The sequence below is a fragment of the Erigeron canadensis genome, chromosome 8 (assembly GCF_010389155.1).
Source record: "Erigeron canadensis isolate Cc75 chromosome 8, C_canadensis_v1, whole genome shotgun sequence".
NCBI lineage: Eukaryota > Viridiplantae > Streptophyta > Magnoliopsida > Asterales > Asteraceae > Erigeron > Erigeron canadensis.
Window position 1 is genome coordinate 50,017,660 of NC_057768.1, and position 20,515 is coordinate 50,038,174.

Consider the following 20,515-nt stretch of genomic DNA (forward strand, 5'->3'; position numbering starts at 1 on the left):
GTTGGATTGCCGGTCTTCCTAGGAGTAAGTTGTATGGAGAGGTTGCTCGTACTACTGTAAAGTCTAGGGTTTCCATTCGTACAAACGGAGGGTCCCCTAGGGTGACGTCAAGATCTATTTCCCCCAGGGGCCATACGCAGTCTCCGGCAAATCCTGCGAGTAAGCCTGTGGGTTTTGTCATCCTTGCCCTTATCGCCTTTGGTAATTGTAGAAAGCAATGTTCGTATATGATGTCACATTCACTTCCATTGTCGATATATACTCTTCGTACCGAAATGTTGAATATATCTGCTCGTATTATTAACGGGTCTTTACTAGCTTTTTTGTCTCCCAATGCGGGAAAGCACAGGTCTCTAGACGGGATCTGTGTGTCCTCTAGGTCCTTTCGTTTCGTCGATGGATTGCTAACTTCTGCGCTGGCGTACATTATTGGAGTCTAAATATCGTGACAGGGAATCTGGGTGTTATTGTTTTTAAGAAAAATTTCCTGGGTTTCAACTTTTTCCTGTGTAGTTTGTGGTGATGAGTGGTGGATGTCCCACGGAAGGCGCTAATTGTTTGTACAGCCGATTAGGTTAAAAGATTTGGGGTGTTTTGGTGAATTGATCGGTGATTCCCTGTTGGTAGGAGTTTGGCTCCTTTGTACGCCGGGTTTTATAGTATATTAGTTTTAGGTTTTTCCTTGTGAATCGTGAATGAATCCTCTTTTTAGGGTTTTTCCCCTTTTATAATGGTAATCGTGAGGAGTCAGTCTCCACCACGACTATTCTTTTCTAGCAACGCCTTCCTTTATTTAAGGAAGTGATAGAATCGTATCTTTCTCATGTTTATCTTCTTTCACCCGAGGTATGTTATACCCAAGGTGGCTTCTTACTCTGCGGTCTACCCAAGGTAGTATTTGACCCTAGGTGGTAGTGAGTACACCATCATGTCCTAATGGTGTTTGTATAAGATTGGCCGAGAATTTTGGCTACCCTTATGTATGTGTATATAGTCTATCATAAAGTGCAATTTGTGCTATCGCTTTACTCATTGAATCGACCGACTTTATTAACAGGTGATGATGATAGAGCTGAGTTTTGGTTAAGGAGAAAGATTTTCTTAAAAGAAAATATATGATGGAATGGAATAGAGTTTTGTTAAAAACATATGAAGCTAGGAAGTTTGTGGTTGTGATGATAACGGATCGGAGGTGGATTTTGTTGTAGACTAGAATGGAACACACGAAGATGAAGACTCCAAAGATCGAGCTTGCAAACATATACAAGCTAGATTGTAATCAAAAGAAATTTATATTTTTTGATGAATTTTTTTAGTGATGTATAAGTACCGGTGTGTATACATGTTTTATTCTGAATGTATTACTAAATTTGATAATTCAAATTAACTATATTTGGGCATGTCGATATTTATTTTGATGAATATGTACAAACTGTTTTAGAAAACACGGAAAAAAGAAGGAGCTCTTTGTTGAAAGATTGGTTCATAATTGAATAATACGAGTATTAATGATGAGTTGAAGAGGTTGAAGTTGGTGATATGATGAGATAGAGTATGGCCATGGATTAACTCAATTTTGTTTCCTCCTCTTTCCACTCCAGTTGGAAAAATTCTCCCAATATTGATCATTGATGTACAGTGTAGTATAATAGTACACCACATTTTATTTTATTTTTAATAACAATAGTTTTCCAAAATTTCACAATTCATCTTAACCATCCATTTTATGTCAATAATGTATTTGATAGATATATACAACTGTTATTTTGTGTGCACATATAAAAAACCGTGTCTAGCTATCAAGCTTAGCTTTAATATAGAATAATTTTTACAGTTTGTAAATCATTTAATTTAATTAAAGGACAGGTCGCAAATAGACATGGATCCATATTCAAATTGTGAATGATCATATGGGTATCGAATTATTGATAATGAATTGTTATCCCTGTAAAGACCGTTTGGTTCGCAGAATTTTTTAAAGAATTAGAATTATTCAAAGGAATTAAAATTTGAAGGAATTAAAATTTAAAAGTTTTAAAATCTATCTTCTGTTTACTTGAAAAAATTGGAATATCAATTACGTCAAATAACAAAATTAACCTTATTACCATTTTATAATATAAATTTTTCTTTTTTCTGTTTAATAAACATAGTTCATAAAAAAGCTATATAATAATATTATTAATTTAATAATAATAATACATATAAAAATATCTAAGGCACACTAATCAATTAAAATAGCAATAATTACTCCGTTTAATGTTCACACAAAACTCACGCCATCGTCACTTTCTTTTTTCCTGCACACATACTAGTTACACACACAATAATCTATCCCCAAATTTTTATACCTAATAATCTAATCTATCCCCAAATTGTTATACGCATACACAAAAACAATTAAAATATTCCAAAGTAAAACACCAACAGGCTACATCTTTTGCTCCAGCATACAAATCTCCGGCAGTGGCAGTACGTAGTCGCCGGAATAAGCAGCGCCACTGGTAATAGCAGTCGAAATAATTTGCAGCAGCCAACGACGGTGGTGGATGGTGATAGACTGACGATGGTATTCCAAAAAGAAGGTATCTTTATTTTGGTTGTAGCGTAAGAGGGTATTATAGTAACTGATGAAATGTTTTAAAATTTGTCTTGTGTTTGGTTGGCTGAATTCAATGAAATATTTCAAAGGAATTGTTATAAATTTTATATCAAATGACAAAGTTACCCTTTGATTACTTTTTATAAAATTTACTTGTATTACTCGTATAAAATATTCATTACTATTATAAAAAAAACTCTATTTCTTTTTGCTACACCAGTACATCCTCCTTTACCCTTTTGTTTATATTTTTTCTGTTTATCTTCTTTTTCTCCGATCAGATCTATATCTACATTCTGTACTTTAATTTTTTTTTTTTTTTCTTTGTATCTATCTCAGAATCAAGCCACCAAATACATAAATATAATAAAGGCAACTATCTCCTTTTATACTATGGCTATATATGACCAACCTCCTTTAACTCTTCTCTGTTATTGAATGGTATTTTTCTTGGCTCAACTAGAGGGTCTTGAATCTTTATATTAAAAGATGAATATGAAAGAGGATATGCAAAAAAAACATAGGTAGTAGTAATTTGTAAAAGTGGGTTTCAAACTAGCATTCTAATCTTTCTCTCTTAATCCTGATTGGAATTAACATCAATAAAAGGGTTGTTTAGTGTAGATGGAGATGAGAGGCAGCATCTATGGAGAAAGTATTTTGATGGGGATCGAGATGAGAAGCCGCAGCCATGGAGAAGAAGATGAAGAAATTATTTGTTGCAGCTGAAAATAATAGTGTATGAGTGGAGGGCTTTTTTGTCATATATTTGAATTCCAATAGAATTACAAACTTTCCATGAATAATTTGAAGGAATTCTAAATTCCTTGATTCAGAGAATTTGATGGAAAATATTAGATTCCAATTCCATCTTCAATACCAACCAAACATGATTGTGAATGGAATTCAAATTCCAATTCCTATGAAATCCACCAACCAAACGGCCCTTAAATTCTTTGTTTTAAGAAATTTGATGGAATTTTTGAAATTCCAATTCCATTGATTTCCCAACCAAACATGTAAATGAATAGAATTTAAATTCCAAATCCCATGAATTCCAAAAGATTTTACTCAACCAAACGGCCCTTAAAGAGTATGGAGTGATGATTGTCCTTTGTTCTTTTCGGTATCATTCCCTTCTATGTACATTTGTACAAATTAAGTAAGTTGATTTTATTTTACTTTAACGATTGTTTTTACTAAAATTTTACAAGTCATTGATGCCAGACCATGCGTAGAAGCAACTTCGCAAGTATATCAAAAGTTTGAGTATTTACCATTATGTACATAGCTACTTTTTTTTTTAATTAACCTTATTTTTAATATTAAATGATATTGAAGTGTATTAAAGGTAAATTGTTGTCAATAGGAAAATCAAGTCACCTTTGTTAAGTAGATGTTAATATGTTATCTATAATACCTTATAAAGGAAACTGGGTTTTTCCCCTTTACTTAATTAAGAACCTGATAAGACAAAAATACCTTTAAATAATCTTCCTTGCTAGGCACCTTCTCATGTGATATACCAAGTATGCCCTTCAACCATTTTCATCTCTAAAAAAGTACTCTCACCGCCACCACCACCGACGCATTACGCGAGTACCATGCTCGTGTTATTATACACTTAACAAGTATATTTTAAATCCGTAGTAGTTCATTTTATCATTACGTTGAAATGGACCATAATAGGAAAAAAAAATTACTGTAATTGAATAGTATTTGAAAAGGAAAGAAAATAAAGAATACTAATCACATCTATGTCTAGAGACTACTGTAACGGTCAAATGGGTACAAATCTTCTAAAATTATTAGATGATAATATGTAGATGAAGATCCTCTAAAGTTGATTTCAATTTTAATAGTAAAGTTGAAAACATCTTAACTTTTAGATTGAAATCAAAGGTCTTTGAATCTTGACCTTTGATTTTTATTCAAGGGTTATAATAGTAAAAAATATTTAGTTTATTAAACTATAACATTTTATTGTTTATTTATAATACGTTTAGTGTTTATAGAATTATATATAACGTTATCATAAAAAATGTATAGAGGTGTTGATTCCCCTAAATTATCATAACTAATATGTTATCAAATCCAACATTATAAAAATCAACAAATTTAAATTTCTCATTTTCATATATTTTATGTGAAACATAACTATTACAAGGTATTAGATAAACTAATTTAAATAAATTTATTTAAAAATAAAATACGATTTTAAATTATTTCTACTTCTAAGAAGGAAAAGATCCCATACACTTTAAACTAAGTATAAATATATAGTATATGATTTCTTATAAAGTACCGAACTTTGAAAAATACAATTATATCCTTTAAAAATGTTTCTTCATGATTACACATTTTATGGTATCCAATCTCTAATCCCTTATAAAACAAAAGGTCATTTTTTATTTTTAATAATTTCTGTCTTTGAATTACCAGAATTGTATTTGACATTTATTTTAATATTAACACTTTAAGCCCATATTTTTTTAAAATATTACACTATCACCTTTACATCAATCTACATCAATTGAGACTTGACACCGCCACCACCAGAAATAATACCACCACCGACAATACTAGACCGTCGTGACCCTCCGCCGCATTGCGCGGGTATCATGCTCGTTAACATTAATGCACGCATAATAGGTCGATAAAAATAACATAAATGTCTATCAAAAATATATGTTGTAGAGAGCCGTACATTGCACGGCCTAACATTCTCTCTCTATATATATATGTGTATATATATATACATATCATATTCTATTATATATATCACTTTAGTGGTCTAGCCTACAAATGGTAGAGCTGATACATTCATTTGGTTATCTTTGGTTCAAGAATCATGCAAAAAAGTTTTCCTAAAGTTGAAAGATTGGAAAATTTACTTCTCGTATGTGAGTTGGTGATTGTATTGGGAAGAACTATTAATGAAATTAGCCATTTCAAAATAAAAAAGATATTGTTGTAAATAAGTTAATGTAAATAAAGATTGGAATTTTCTTTCACACATTCATTGCAATTAACATTAATTAACATCATCACAGGTTCATCTATATTGCTTATTAAAAAAAAAAATCAATTTGTTTGAAAGGTACATGAGGAAAAATTGATTATAACAAGCAAGAATCACAGGAAGAATCAGGCCTTTGATCATCAACAACGTTATAATATAGGGAAGATAGTCTATTGTCAAACTTGGAGACCACTTTATGTACGGATAATCCACGATAGCGTTCCCCAATCCTTGCAATACACACGTCTATAATTTTCTTGAACATATTGTCTCCTTGTATTAATGGTTGCTCAATAAACTCCGTCAATGCCATCCACTACATAACAACACAAACTCATTTAATTTAATGGTTAATTGAATAAAGTCAAATATTTATACTCTTTTATAAAAATTAGGGAAATGCTAACATGAATAAAAAAAACTTGTATCTTTCATATTAAAATTCTGTCCCCTAATTTTCATGGTAAATGTACAAATAATTTATGTACCTTAAACACAGCCCTAAGGGTTGTATTTAGCAAACCCCTAAAAATTATTTACCCCCTATAAACAAAAAGTGTTGCTCAAATATTACATCTGAAAATGAAAATACTAAATTGTCCTTAATAAACACCCATTATGGAAAGAGTTTTCTAAATTACCAAATTTGATATTAATGAATTAATTTACACCATAAACCCTTATTTTAATAATTAAAATTTTAAGCCCTTATCTTTTTAAATATTTCACTATCACCTTTTATCAACCTACACCATTTGACACCGCCACCACCATTAATTATACTGTCACCTACACCCACTAGATCGTCGTCTTCGCCACCGCCTTCCGCCGCTGCGTTACGCGGATACCATGCTCGTTTTTCAATAATAATAATATGTTAAATGCATTCTTTTTATTGTGTATATAAAAGAAAAATTGTACTTTCCATATCAAAAATATACCTTTATATTTATGATATTATTTAATACTCCTTAACTTTAACCCTAAGGGGCAAGGGTGTAGTCGGCAAAAAGTATCGACAAATTTTATTGGTTAGTTTTGGCTTATTGGCTTCCTATACCACTTGCATTGGCAAATAACTTTAGCTTTTTTTTGACAAGTTGGATCGGCTAGTATTCGCCGATTGTGGCAAAGCATTGGCAAAAAATTTGTAAGCAAGATTCTTTTTTTGTTTGGTTAATTTGTGTTTTGTTTTATGTGTGGCAAGTTTTGGCAAGAAGGAAGCACTACACCATCACTTTTGGCAACAATTGACAAATTTTGGCTTAGTGGCAAAGACATGTGTCAACCATTCATTGGATTAAAACTTACCAATTTGTCAAAGATTTGACACTACACCCTTGCCTATAAAATCCTATGATATATGTTAAGTCAAACATCAATAAAAAACACACTTAATATAGTATATGTATCTTAGTTACATTAATATGCATCTTAGTAACTAAGATGCATGATATCTTCGCAAATTTTGTAGTAACTATTGACATGCATGTAAGTTACCATTAACATGCATCATAACTCATCCTCACCATCTATGGCAGAGCTAAGGTAGCTAAGTGCAATGCATGTACTTTATCAAACCGTCGCCATCTTTGGTTCGCCGCACATCAAGTCCAAAATGTTCCCAAATTCGTTTAGTCGCCGACCTTTATAAATACTCTTAAGGATAAAGCCTCTTGAACACGCTAGACCTGTTTGGATAATGGCTACTCCCGTAATGTCTCACAATCTTTGGCGGCAGCGGCGTTGGGGAAGAGGACCGGTAGTGATGAAGAAGAAAGAAATAAAAGAAAAGAAAAGAACAGAGAATATACATTCACTTCACACTATTCCCATTTTAAGGGCTTTTTACATGAACTATATATATAGGGATAAATGCCCCAAAATGTAACTAAGTATGACCAAATGTCTATTGTAGGAACCACCTATCAGTTTTGGATATTGTATGGAAGTAACTTGATAAAAGAGTCTAAAACATTAAAAAGTGACTTGTTCCATCATTAGCCGGTAAATACTCTATTTTCTTTTTAATTATTTCCGACGTAGAATATGTGAGCTGGCAAATAACAACAAAAAACTAACTTACATATAAAAACAAACGTTGGATCAATTTCTCATTTCACACACTTTCACACACACACACACACACACTTTTACACACACACGACAATTCCAAACCAAATCCACACATACAACATACAAAATCCAAAATTCGTCTTCGATCGATGTCTATTTAACTTTTCCACTGCTATATGAAGGTATATCCTTCATATATCTACAAGTAATTCATGTTTTGTAGCAGATATAGAAAGGGAGAAAACCGAAAACCCTAACTTTTCATTTTTTCAATTTTTTTTTTATTTCATTACAAGTGCTTTCTATGTCAGAATATGCAAGATTCAATTACTCATATACTCTTTGACCGCAAATACTAAGTATCTTTGAGAAGGTTGTTAAAAGTAAGTGTCATATCTTGAATACTCCTAACAGTTAATAAAATGTGATAACTTGGTTCATTGCACAGGAATGCAAGATGAATAAAGGGGTATTACAGATAGGATAAGTATTGTTGTATTGTTGCTTGTGTATATTTGCTGTGAGAGAGGCGGAATAGAAGGGAATTCAAAATTGTTGAGTTGTGTAAAAGAAAGCAAGTAGACCAGATTCTTACAGTTATCAGATACTGGAGTACGGGATTACAGGTTCAGTCACCACCAACTCACATATTCCACGTCGAAAATAATTAAAAAGAAAATAGAGTATTTACCGGCTAATGATGGAACAAGTCACTTTTTAATGTTTTAAACTTTTTTATCAAGTTACTTCCATACAATATCCAAAACTCATAGTTGGTTCCTACATTAGACATTTGGCCATACTTAGTTACATTTCCAGGCACTTAAGTATTTACCGGCTAATAATGAAACAAGTCACTTTTTAATGTTTTAGACTCTTTTACCAAGTTACTTCCATACAATATCTAAAACTGATAGTTGGTTCCTACAAAGTTACATTTCCAGACACTTATCCCTATATATATACCCATCATACTTAGTGAAAAACTTTTTTTTCAAGAACCGTGTTGAACTCCTAAATTATGTGTTAAATCAACTATTTTTATTGTTTCTTCACATGAAGAACGTAAAAATGTGTTCTAGAAGAAACCTTTTTTCAAAACCTTTAAAATAGCCTTTTGTAAACTTGTGAATTAATTTGCTCTCGTTTTCGTTTGCATGTGAACAAACGGCTATATTTAAGGTTTTGATAAAAAAAATCTTCTATAACATACATTTTTATATCATCAGATATGTGAATGAACTTTGAAAACATGGTCTTGGGTTCAAGACTTGGTAAGTACATAGGAAGTCTTTCTACGAAGGCTTGGCTTGGGTATACCCTATTGATCGTCATGCCTTCGGGCGGGTTAGTAGGGGGTTTTCCCCATCGGGTATTTGAAGTAGGCATTTCTACTTCGAGGGGGCTCTCTAACGCGAACCCGGTTCAGACAACGTATGTTAGACCTCCCGCTGTCGAATCGCGACACGAAGTTCTCAAAGCGAAATTCACCTTTCAAAAAAAAAATGTTTTCATTATTCTTGTAAAATTAGGGTTTTCTCCAAATAAAGATCCATACACACACTGACACACATACAAAGACACACACACATACATACATACATACATACATACATACATACATACATACATACATACATACATACATACATACATACATACATACATACATACATACATACATACATACATATATATGAGTTTAGTATCTGGGGGTTTAAGTAACTTTTACATTTTTTCTATTGTGTGAATGTAACTTTTATTTGGTTCATTGTATGTAACTAACTCGCTAAATTGAACGATTAATGTAAAAGTGTATACGTGGCACACCATATGAGCTGTCACGTAGAATTTTTTGATTGGTCAACATAAAAATTTTACATTAATGGTTCAAATTTAGCAGGTTAGTTACATACAATGAACCAAATGAAAGTTACATTCACACAATAGGAAAAATATAAAAGTTAGTTACACTTTCAGATACTTAACTCATATATATATATATATATATATATATATATTATACATAGAGAGATTAAATGCTTTTTATGTATAACACAAAATCTCTAGTATGTAGCAAAATTTAAATTAGTCTAGTATGTGTGTGTCTAACTCCTATGAATATAAGGAAATGCATTTACTAACACTTAACCCTATAATTTTTTCCCGAATATTCTGACGATATCGGACATAATGAAAACATCATCGTATAATGGTGAAACCTTACACGTACTCTAGACAACGAGATGTTGATCATGGTCCGTTACAAATATTTAGGTGGAAAAACCCCAAAGCTTGTGATCCCTAAAGATCGAACTTAAAACTTTGGATAAAACCGAGAATCTTATGATCTGCTGGGCCGACCATATCATTGGCTAAACCTATATTAATTTTATGTTATAAGCATGGTAGAGCAACCAAATATGTTTTACTTTGTTTATTCACATAGATAAATCATTTTACCTTGGCTGATTGAATTTCAAGATCATCAATTTTGATCTCATTTGAAACTGGTCTCAGCATACATATGAAAAAAAGATCTGATTTTTCAAAAGCCACGTTGTGTGCGTGCCTGTACCATTTGAAAATGTTAAGTCAAACAATTATACCCATAAGAATACTTCGTCTATGTCTATTTCAACTGACCTAAAAGTTAGAACCTCCAAAAATTCAGTGTCAATCTGAAACAAAAAAAAGGAAAATATAACAATAATATGAGGCAACTAATTTATGTTAGATTTCCTAAAAACAAAAAATAAGAAATTTTTTATCGACTTTTACCCCAGTTTCTTCTTTCACTTCTCTTACAGCTCCGGTGAAAATCTCCTCTGACTTGTAAACATCAAAATGAAACATAAGTATATATGGTGTAATTATTTGGGTCTTTGAAATAAGCAACTCAAAGAGTATATATGTAGAACCTCAAGAATGAAGCCAGTTGGTAGCTTCCAAAGTCCAACAAGCTCAGAGGCACAATGTTTCTCTTGGACAACAAGGACCTGAATATGCTCATCCAACATGTTTTTTTTTTTTTTCTTATAACTTTTACAAAGATTTAAATAATTATAAACAGTTTTTGATTAATACAATATATAATAAATAATAACAATTAATGAACGGCAACTTGAAATAATGAATTAGTACCTCATTGTTTTCATTGACTACAAAACCCCCAACTCCTACTTGATGGGACGCGTTGGCGGGTAGCATACATGGTTCATTAGGAATCCAATATGTCATCATAACATATTCACTTTCTGCGTGATGGTACCGAAAACCTTCCTATCAAGATAAAATGCACTTATTATTGCGATAACACCATGAACTCAAAATTAAGATTCATCCCTCTACTACGCACGTAACCCCACTTCTTATCAAAACCAACACATATCTATACTACGTATCTATACTAGTATATATTTTAGCACCGGCAATTATTATTGGTGTCCAACTACGTATATCTAACTTCAGAATAACAATAATTGTCACCGCCATCACCACCGGTCGCCGCCGCCACCAAACTCACGTTGCCGTCACCGCCGCATGCTAATTGAAAGAATCTTAATAAACGACATGTGTCGAAATCCTTGGTCGACAAGTATATTTTTAATTTATTGTTTAAGCCCAACGCTAGACACATGACTATGATATTATCAATATTAGATCTTCATACATTTAAATCATAAAAACTTGTAATTTTGAAGATATATGGTTCCAAGTGTTATACTTTGTGAGTTGTAATACAATAATCATAGGTTCGTCATTATCATTAATAGCTGAGACATATTGATTGAATTGTTTGTCGTAGTTATTTCATAAGACACTTAAGCACATGCTACAATAAATCCTCTATTCTATTAAAAAATTTTGAAACCAGTTTGTAGTCATAATGTGATATTATTATAAAAGATAATTAAGAATTAAAATATAAACATACTTGTGATCTTGTACTTAACATTCAAATATATGTCTTTCAGGGTGAGCAAAACCGAACCGAAAAATCAAAAACCGAATATAACCGAGAAAACTGAAAACTGATTAGATTGATTTTGGGCTTTTAAACCAAATGGATCGGTCTAGGTTTCGGTTTTATATGCAAAAAACAACGATAAAAGCAAAACCGAACCGAAACTATATATTCTATTTATATCATTTTTTATATAAATCTATAACTTATGGTTAATAATTATGTTAATGTACCATTAAGAAAATGAGTGTACAAATCAAATGTTCACTAATGTATAGTATATGTTTCTTGATCCGTCTAAAACATGAATAATACCAAAGCAATTTCATATAGTAAAAAGTAAATAAATAAAATCCCATGACTTGTTATTAAAAAAAATGAAAGAAACTAAAAAAGTACAAAAGAAATTACCAAAAGCATGACATATAATATAATATTCAATATTTGTTTGTCTTATCTTCCTTTCCTTTTTTATTGTGAAAGTCCGGTAATCTTTATCTAATACTTCATCCGTCCCATATTGATTGTCTTATTTTGACTTTTAGATTTTTTTTTCAACTAATATATAACACAAACAAAGATATTTACTGTTAAAGTCGGAAAAAAAAGATTTTAACTAGTCAAAATAAAACAATAAATATAGGACGGAGGGGGTATAATATTGATTCTTAATTCAGTAAATTACAATGGTTTTTAAAATTTGACTAGCTTCGTTATACCACGTATTAATTATCCATATATGTTAGTATCTATATATCTATATAATTATTAAAACAGTAGGAAACCGAATGATCATAGAGATTTTTCCACTCAAAACTAGCTTAGAAAATTGTCACGTAGGAATTAATCTTATGTGTCATCCTCATACTTTTTTTACAATATTTTATCTTATATATTTATATATGGAATAAAAAAATATGATTATATAAATTAAAAATAAATTATAAGTAAGGGAATAAACTATAAATAACATAAAAGAAGAAAAAGTGAAACAAATCGTAGTCAAAAAACGAAAAGAAGGACATTACATTAATTTTTTGGCAAATATTACACAAAACTTTAAAACTAAATAGAAAATATTAATATAATAATACAAAATTCTATTTAAATCTTACAACAAAGTTAACAATATAATTAAATCTTATAATATATATAGGATACGACAAGTTGACAACTCATAGTCATAGGTATGATTCTAAACTATCGGCCGTAACTTTATAAAAGATATGCAAAACAACTTCATAGTGTTTTCTTACCCCTGATAACTTATATAAACCAAAAGTTCTTTTAATTGTTCTATGTGTTATGGACTTAGAATAAGCATGTACATGTGAGTCAGTATTTTGGAATGAAATCGATTTCGAGGTTAAGGTGATTTGTAGACCCGTTTATAATTTATTTTTTTAATGCATTAAATCTGTTTTCATATTCAGATATTTCTCTTTATTAGATATGCTGTGAAAGAAGTTATACATAAATATCTCCACGTTGTATATGTTTCATCAAAGACAAAAAATTATTTTGCAACTAGATGATTTATTTTCCTCACATTTTTATAATTTGAGATGGATGTATAATCGTGAGATGGATGTATAATCTTGTGTATAATCTTGAGATGGATGTATAATCCACGTATTGATTACAAGTTATAACATAATCAACTTTTACAAAATTAACCTATAAAATAAGTATTTACTTATGTATTTAAATAGTTATCGAAACCTAATTTTGTAAAATTTTCACCTAAAAAAATGCTTTTATGTATATATGTATATTAAACAACTTTTACACTAGTCGCACATCGTGCGGGTGAAATACCTAGTATATATTAAAACAGTAGTTAACCGAGCCTTCTGAATCACTCTTCAAAGTCAAAGTTATGCTAAAAATTTGCCATATAGGATTTATCCTATGTGGCATCTCGACATCCTCCTTATTATAAAGTTACACTTAAATATTGCCACATAGGATTTATCCTAGGTGGCATCCCCATATTTTTTATAATATATTTATTTATATTTTCATTTATTTATATTTATAAAAAATATTAAATATATTTTTTGATTTTTTTTCCAAAAATACACACATTACTTGTGGTAAATATATTGTTTATTTCTAAAAAAATATTTTTCTAAAAATACACACATTACTTGTGGTAAATATATTGTTTATTTCTATACAAATATGCTTCCTAATGCCCATCGACACAATTATATAAAATTCTTAGGTTTTCTCTTTAATTTTGTTCTTCACCACTTTCAATATGCAAGTTAACCGATTTGTTATATTTCATGTGTTCTATTGCATGTCTTTTATATTTTTCTTAATTTATTAGTTATGACACAACTTAATTACAGTAAGATTTATCTTTTCTTTGCTTTATTGTTATTATTATTCAACTACAATACTTTTTTTCTTAGATTTTGGGTGACCATTTTTAATGGCAAATCTCATGATGGTTGTTAATCAAAGGTGTTAGTGAAAAATCTTTCGTTTTTGTAAATAAAATTATTAATAATTAACAACATAAATAATAAATAGACTGAGTTTATATATATTATTAAAGCAGAAAAACAATTTGTTAATAATTGTTTGCGTATATATATAATTTTAGCCAACACTTAATTGAACTATATTTTTAAACAACTGCGCATCGCGCGGTAAAAGACCTGGTTAGTATATAAACTTTAACAAGGGAATTGAGTTAAAAACTTCATTTAAAGGTATGTATGATTTTTTTTATTATTATTAGTATTTTTAAACATTTAAAGGTATGTACAATAGATTGATATTCATGTTGAACACCAGTCATCAACCTATTTTTAATTTATTAAGTTTTAATGTGTAATTAATTAAACTATATTATAACCATGATCTAAAATATAACTAAAATAGGAGGTTGGGAGTACACTTGGCACACCTAATCCCCCTCCTTGAGCTTAATTCTCCCTCTTTAATAATCTTTTATTTTTTTAAATATTTTTTAAAATAATGACGACCTTTTACTTTTAATAACAAAAAATTATTATTATTTTTATTTTATTTTTTAAATCTATATATATAAACCCAACCCAAAGAGCTACTGAAGAAATAAAATTTCCCTACATTCGACTTACAAGGTTTGTTCGACTAGCAAGGTTTCTTTAATTTGTTAACATTGAATTATTAATTATAGTGTTTTAATTTAATAAGATAGGCTTTAATTTATCGACATAATCACTGTTTTTTAGTTTAAAAGAGCTAATTTGTTAACATTGAATTTTTATATTATTGTTTTGTAATTTATTATAGGTTCATTATGATTTCTTCTTCAACAACAAAAAATAAGACCACATTAGTTTGTTTTAAAGATCTTAAGCCAACAAATGTTAACCATCATCTACAACTCCATGTTGTGCTTGTATGGACTGTTCCGGAGTGGAATAACCCAAAGAAAATCAAAACGTTCGAGATGGTCTTTGTTGATGAATTGATATGTATTTTTCAAATTATATAGTATACACTTTTTGTTTCTCTTTTTGTTTCTTTTTTTATTGGGCTTAACTCTAAATCGTTTAGTCTAAAATTGTTCTTTGTGTTTGTATTAAGTTTAAATATAACAAACTGCAAAAATGTTTTCTAACTAAAGTTGGGGAAAAAAAGGTAAACTGAAATCAATATTTATATGAAGTTAATTTTCATATGTTTTTCTTTAGCTTTCGTATTGATTAAGTTGTGATATTGGTCATATTGATGGTTGCTCGAATCATACTGTTATAGTGTAAAATTTTAAATCATCTATGTTGCTCGAATCATATTGATGTTAATTTTTTAGCTTTGATTAATATATTTTGAGATTATCCGTTCATTAGACGGGCCTGAACACTAGTATCTATATAGTTCTCTGTATGTCCTTATATGATGATGTTTTAGAACTCACTTCTATTGTTTTTCATTAAGGACAATGTGTTTGTTATTATTAAAATATAAATCATGGTGTTTAGTGAAAACCAATTTAATTTTTTTAAAAAAAGTTCATTAGCTGAAAGAAATTAAAATAGAAAGGAAATAACTATTTTAGAATATGTTTAAATTTCATTCTTTATATATACATGTGATAAGTAATTATATAACATAAATATAAATATAGTTAGTCTAAGGTGGCGTTTGTTTTCGACTTAATAAATTAAGTCGTGACTTAATCAAAAATACTTAATCCATTAAGTTATCAAAAGTGTTTAGTTTTTCAATTCATCAATTAAAAACTTACTTTACTGTTTACTTAAAATTGAGCATTCTTATTTTAATGTTGTTATTCTAATCTAACCGAGTGTATACACTAGACTAAGTCTAAAACCTAATACAATTCTATAATAATATCAATATCAATAAAACGAGTAGCGAAAAGGAACTTATTTTCTCAATATGAACGCTTACCTTTATTGCTACAGGAACAAAATCACATTTATCTAACGGCAACTTGAGCCAAATTCCTTTTTTACCCTGCAAGTAGGTTTGTGAAATATTTACATATTAATTTTTTAATCAATATAATTCATGAGGCTAAATATTTATTTATTAAACAAAAATTATTAAAAAATTAGTATATGAGAGGTCCACACTAAGCTTAGCTGTAGAACATCTTTAATTTCATTTTTCCCTATCTTATCTTAATATATACTATAGTTAAGTTGACTTAATGATTTATTAACCAATCACATCGCTCAATTTCATCAAATTGACTTTTGATGATGTCATCATTTAGATAAACTGCAAATTCAAACTATCTTATGATAATGCAACATAAGCTTTAATTATATGTGACATTTTTATAATTTTTTGCCAATAATTTAATTATGCTAGAAATAGATATATATATAAAACATTTTAAATAAAATTAAAAACTCAAGATATTAAATAACATGGGATATTCTTTTTCTTTGGCAAATATTTTGTTTACATGCTTATCTAATTATATCAATATTAATATTAATATGAATCATATAAAATATATATAGACATATTCATATATACATCCTGTATATTCATTTACCCAAAAAGTCACATGAATGTTCATTCTCTTCATTTACAATGCATTATAATTAAATCCGTAAGTTTTTATGAATTGTTTTTTGATGCAAATATATATTATTATTCATACTTTTTTTTAGCTTTGACGAGATGGGAAATACAACATACAAAATTTATCCTTAATTTTACCATGAATGATGTCGATGTCACTTTGTCAAATTTTTATCATCACTCTATTTAAATGTGCACTTCTTTTTATCTGCATAAACTTGATAAATCATCGGATCAACCTTTAGCAATATTTCGTAATTCTTTTCGACTTTAGTTTGATTTTTCTCATACTTTTTAGCTAACGTATTTAATCTTATGTTTTATCACTCACATATGGACGCAATGTTAAATAAACTAAATGATGAATCTTCACGGTAATAATATATATTTTTTTCATTTACTTCATTTTGTTCAAAATTAGGATCGGTTAACTTTTGGTTTGGGTTTCATCAATTTCAAATGGATACAATGTTAAATAATAAAATGAATGACAGATCTTTATGGTAATAATTGTTATTTTTTTTACTTCATCATATATTTTGTTTTTCAAAATTAATATCTGCTTAACTTTTTGTTACTTTAGATTTTGGGCTTTATCAATTACAAATGGATATAATGCTAACAAAATGAATGTCAAATTTTTATGGTAATAATTTGTATTATTTTTGTTTTCTTACTTCATTGTATATTATGTTTTTGCAAAATTAAGATCGGATTACATGCAATTTGTTTCTTTTGATCTTGGGTTACAATCCTTTCTTATGTTTTCTACACTTTTTATTAGTTCAAGTTGTTAATTCTTACAAAATTGGCAAATCTTCTTATATTTTTACAAAATTTGTTTCGGTTACTTAATTTGTTACAAGGATTTATTTATATTTACATGTGTTTGTATTGAGTAACTATGACAAATTTTGATTATTAGAACTTCAAATATGTTTAATTAAGTTTATATATGTTGCTCTTTATAATTTTAATCAATATTAATGGCACTCTAGGTTTTAAAGATTGAAACAACCGTGATTTATTAATAATTATTGACGTCTATAATGTAAACTTTACCAACATTTAATTTAATTATATTTTTATATAACCGCACATTGTGCGGATAAAATACCTAGTTATATATATATATATATATATATATATATATATATATAAAGATAGATCAAATGAGAGGTTGCTTATGGAGAGAAGATTTATTTTTAATTAATTTTATTTTAATTTTTTTATTTTATTTTAGTGAAAACCAATTCCATAAAATATTTTTAAAAATATAAAAAATTCCCTACATGTGTGTAGGTTTTATACCTTAAAAACATGTCTTCTTTAATTTCATTAGTATTTAATTGACTTTGTTATTTGGTACAATATTGCATACAAAGTGTTTGATAAAATGTCTAAACCGAAGTTTCTTATATATAATTTAGAACCAAATCACATTTAATTGAATATTGCATACAAAGTGTTTAATGGGATGTCAAAACCAAAGTTTGATAATAAATTTGATCACTATATATTTGTGAAGTGTTAATAGTTAATTCAACTTTTCTAACTCTAAATGTAGTATTTGTTGTAAACAATGTATATAATAGAATGGATATATAGTCATTTAGTAAATAAGCTATTGAAAATCATAATTGATTTTACCTATACAGTTTGAAAATCATAAATGATTTTGTGTAGCACATTGAGAAAAAACAAAATGAGTTCCATAAAAAGAAACTTATTCAAAATCAAAATTGATTTTATGCATACATTGGGAAAAACTATACAAAATCATATATGAGATATGATTTTGTGTAGCACATTGAGTCAAAACCATAATGAGTTCCATAAAAAGAAGCTCGTTTAAAATCGTATATGATTTTAAACATAAAGTGTAAAATACCGATACAAAATCATATTTGATTTTATTCATACATTTAGACAAAACAAATGAGTTCGGTATCATTAAACATATTCAGAATCATATATGATTTTACGCATACATTGTTAAGGAAATATACAAAATCAATGATTTTGTATAAGACAGATTGAAACAACCGCGATTTATTAATAATTATTGACGTCTATAATGTAAACTTTACCAACATTTAATTTAATTATATTTTTAAATAACCGCACATCGTGTGGGTAAAATACCTAGTTATATATATATATATATATAAGATAGATCAAATGAGAGGTTGCTTATGGAGAGAAGATTTATTTTTAATTAATTTTATTTTTATTTTTTTAATTTTATTTTAGTGAAAACCAATTCCATAAAATATTTTAAAAAAATATAAAAAATTCCCTACATGTGTGTAGGTTTTATACCTTAAAAACATGTCTACACACGTGTAAGTTATATTTTTATTTTTAATTTTTTTTTTTAGAATAGGTTTATGTTAAAAATATATATATAAAAAAAATAAATATAAAATTAGATATAAAAAAAACAAGCTAAAAATAAAATTAAAAAATCAACCTTCTCTTCTTAAGTTGTTTTCTTCCAGGATCTCTACCCTATATATATATATATATAGGAAAAGATTCCTATGAGAAATATTTGAATTGGAAGAACCATGAAAACTTCTAAATTATAACTTGGTGTTTATATGCAAATGGTGTATACAAATATATTCGTTCACATATGAACTATTGAGCTATACTTAAAATTATCTATAATCATATGTGAAATATTCACACATGAGCCTATAGAGGAAGGTTCATGTGGGAACCATTAACAGGTGAACTTTGAACATATGTAATATTAAATAGAACTTGGTATGTTCATATGTGAACGAACATGTTCACATATAACATTCACGTATGAATATTAAGTTCTAACGTAGAGGTTCTTATGGTTCTTTCAACTCAGATAAATATATATATATATATATATATATATATATATATATTATAAAAAAGGTTAATGTGAGAACCATTTGAATTGGAAGAACCATAGACTTTTATATTATAACTTAATGTTCGTATGTGAATGGTATATGTGAACATATTCATTCACATATAAACTATCAATTTACACTTATAGTTTACTTATGTTCATATGTGAATAGTTCTCACATAAATGTTACCCATATAATATGATATATAGTGATTTTACCTTTGTCCTCCAAGTTGTAATAGATGAGCAAAGGATAGAGGCAAAAAGAGTAGCGTCAAATGGTAGTTTCTCGGGATTTACAACGATTCCACCATACTCGTCATCATATGCGTCAAGAACCGTGAATAAATTACTGCCATCATCATATTTGTATGAATAAGCTTCAACTCCATATTTTTCTTGCCCAACCATAGTCATTGCATATTTTGCACTTCTGCTAATACAAGCAATGACACGAGAAGTACCTATAAACCACAGGAAATATATTTGTCAATCTTTAAACAAGTTTCTAACTCGTAAAATGGGGGGAGATCTTTTACAAAATTATGGCTATGGTGTATGACTATGATTGATCAATCTTTGATAATTTTTTCAAATGCAAGAGCAAATGAGCAATTACCATCTTGTTTTGAAGTTTTTTGTAGAGAAATTTGGCTGGGTTTGTATGATGTAAACGTGAAGTTGGAGATGGAGAAAGTCGACATTCGCATTCCCATACCCATTATTCCCATCCTCTTTGAACCAATGAATACTGATTTTAAATCCATAATTAATCACATGTACAACACTCTTCAAATCTCAACTCCCATCTACACCATAAAACAAATGTCGTAAATCCAACTACGTACTTATAACTAATATCATTTTATATGATATTATATTTTAATCTAATTA

The 20,515-nt window shown here is 28.8% G+C and overlaps 1 protein-coding gene and 2 long non-coding RNA genes across 3 annotated transcripts; 2 read left to right on the forward strand and 1 right to left on the reverse strand.

Moving 5' to 3' along the window:
• The first annotated feature begins 850 nt into the window (after window positions 1–850).
• LOC122609774 lies at window positions 851–1,400 on the forward strand. The gene is made up of 2 exons (XR_006325393.1): window positions 851–891; window positions 1,058–1,400. It is a non-coding gene; the product is annotated as an uncharacterized LOC122609774 (long non-coding RNA).
• An 847-nt stretch (window positions 1,401–2,247) lies between these two features.
• LOC122579808 lies at window positions 2,248–3,789 on the forward strand. The gene is made up of 2 exons (XR_006320703.1): window positions 2,248–2,585; window positions 3,222–3,789. It is a non-coding gene; the product is annotated as an uncharacterized LOC122579808 (long non-coding RNA).
• Window positions 3,790–5,721: 1,932 nt separating this feature from the next.
• On the reverse strand, window positions 5,722–20,079 carry LOC122580398 (nudix hydrolase 8). Its single transcript, XM_043752666.1, has 8 exons — window positions 19,841–20,079; window positions 16,084–16,149; window positions 10,845–10,982; window positions 10,622–10,699; window positions 10,482–10,532; window positions 10,347–10,381; window positions 10,164–10,272; window positions 5,722–5,940 (listed from the first exon to the last, which is right to left on the reverse strand). The coding sequence occupies exons 1-8, from the start codon at window positions 20,036–20,038 to the stop codon at window positions 5,722–5,724; spliced, it is 894 nt and encodes a 297-aa protein (XP_043608601.1). The 5' UTR covers window positions 20,039–20,079.
• Window positions 20,080–20,515: the final 436 nt, after the last annotated feature.

Bases quoted from the DNA above. Each gene is read 5' to 3' on its own strand.
- LOC122580398 (XM_043752666.1), bottom strand. From the start codon at position 20,038: ATGACTATGGTTGGGCAAGAAAAATATGGAGTTGAAGCTTATTCATAC. The intron at 10,700-10,844 runs GTACTAATTCAT...GAGCATATTCAG, and splicing joins TAGTCAATGAAAACAATGAG to GTCCTTGTTGTCCAAGAGAA. The intron at 10,382-10,481 runs GTAAAAGTCGAT...TTTTTGTTTCAG, and splicing joins AAGTGAAAGAAGAAACTGGG to ATTGACACTGAATTTTTGGA.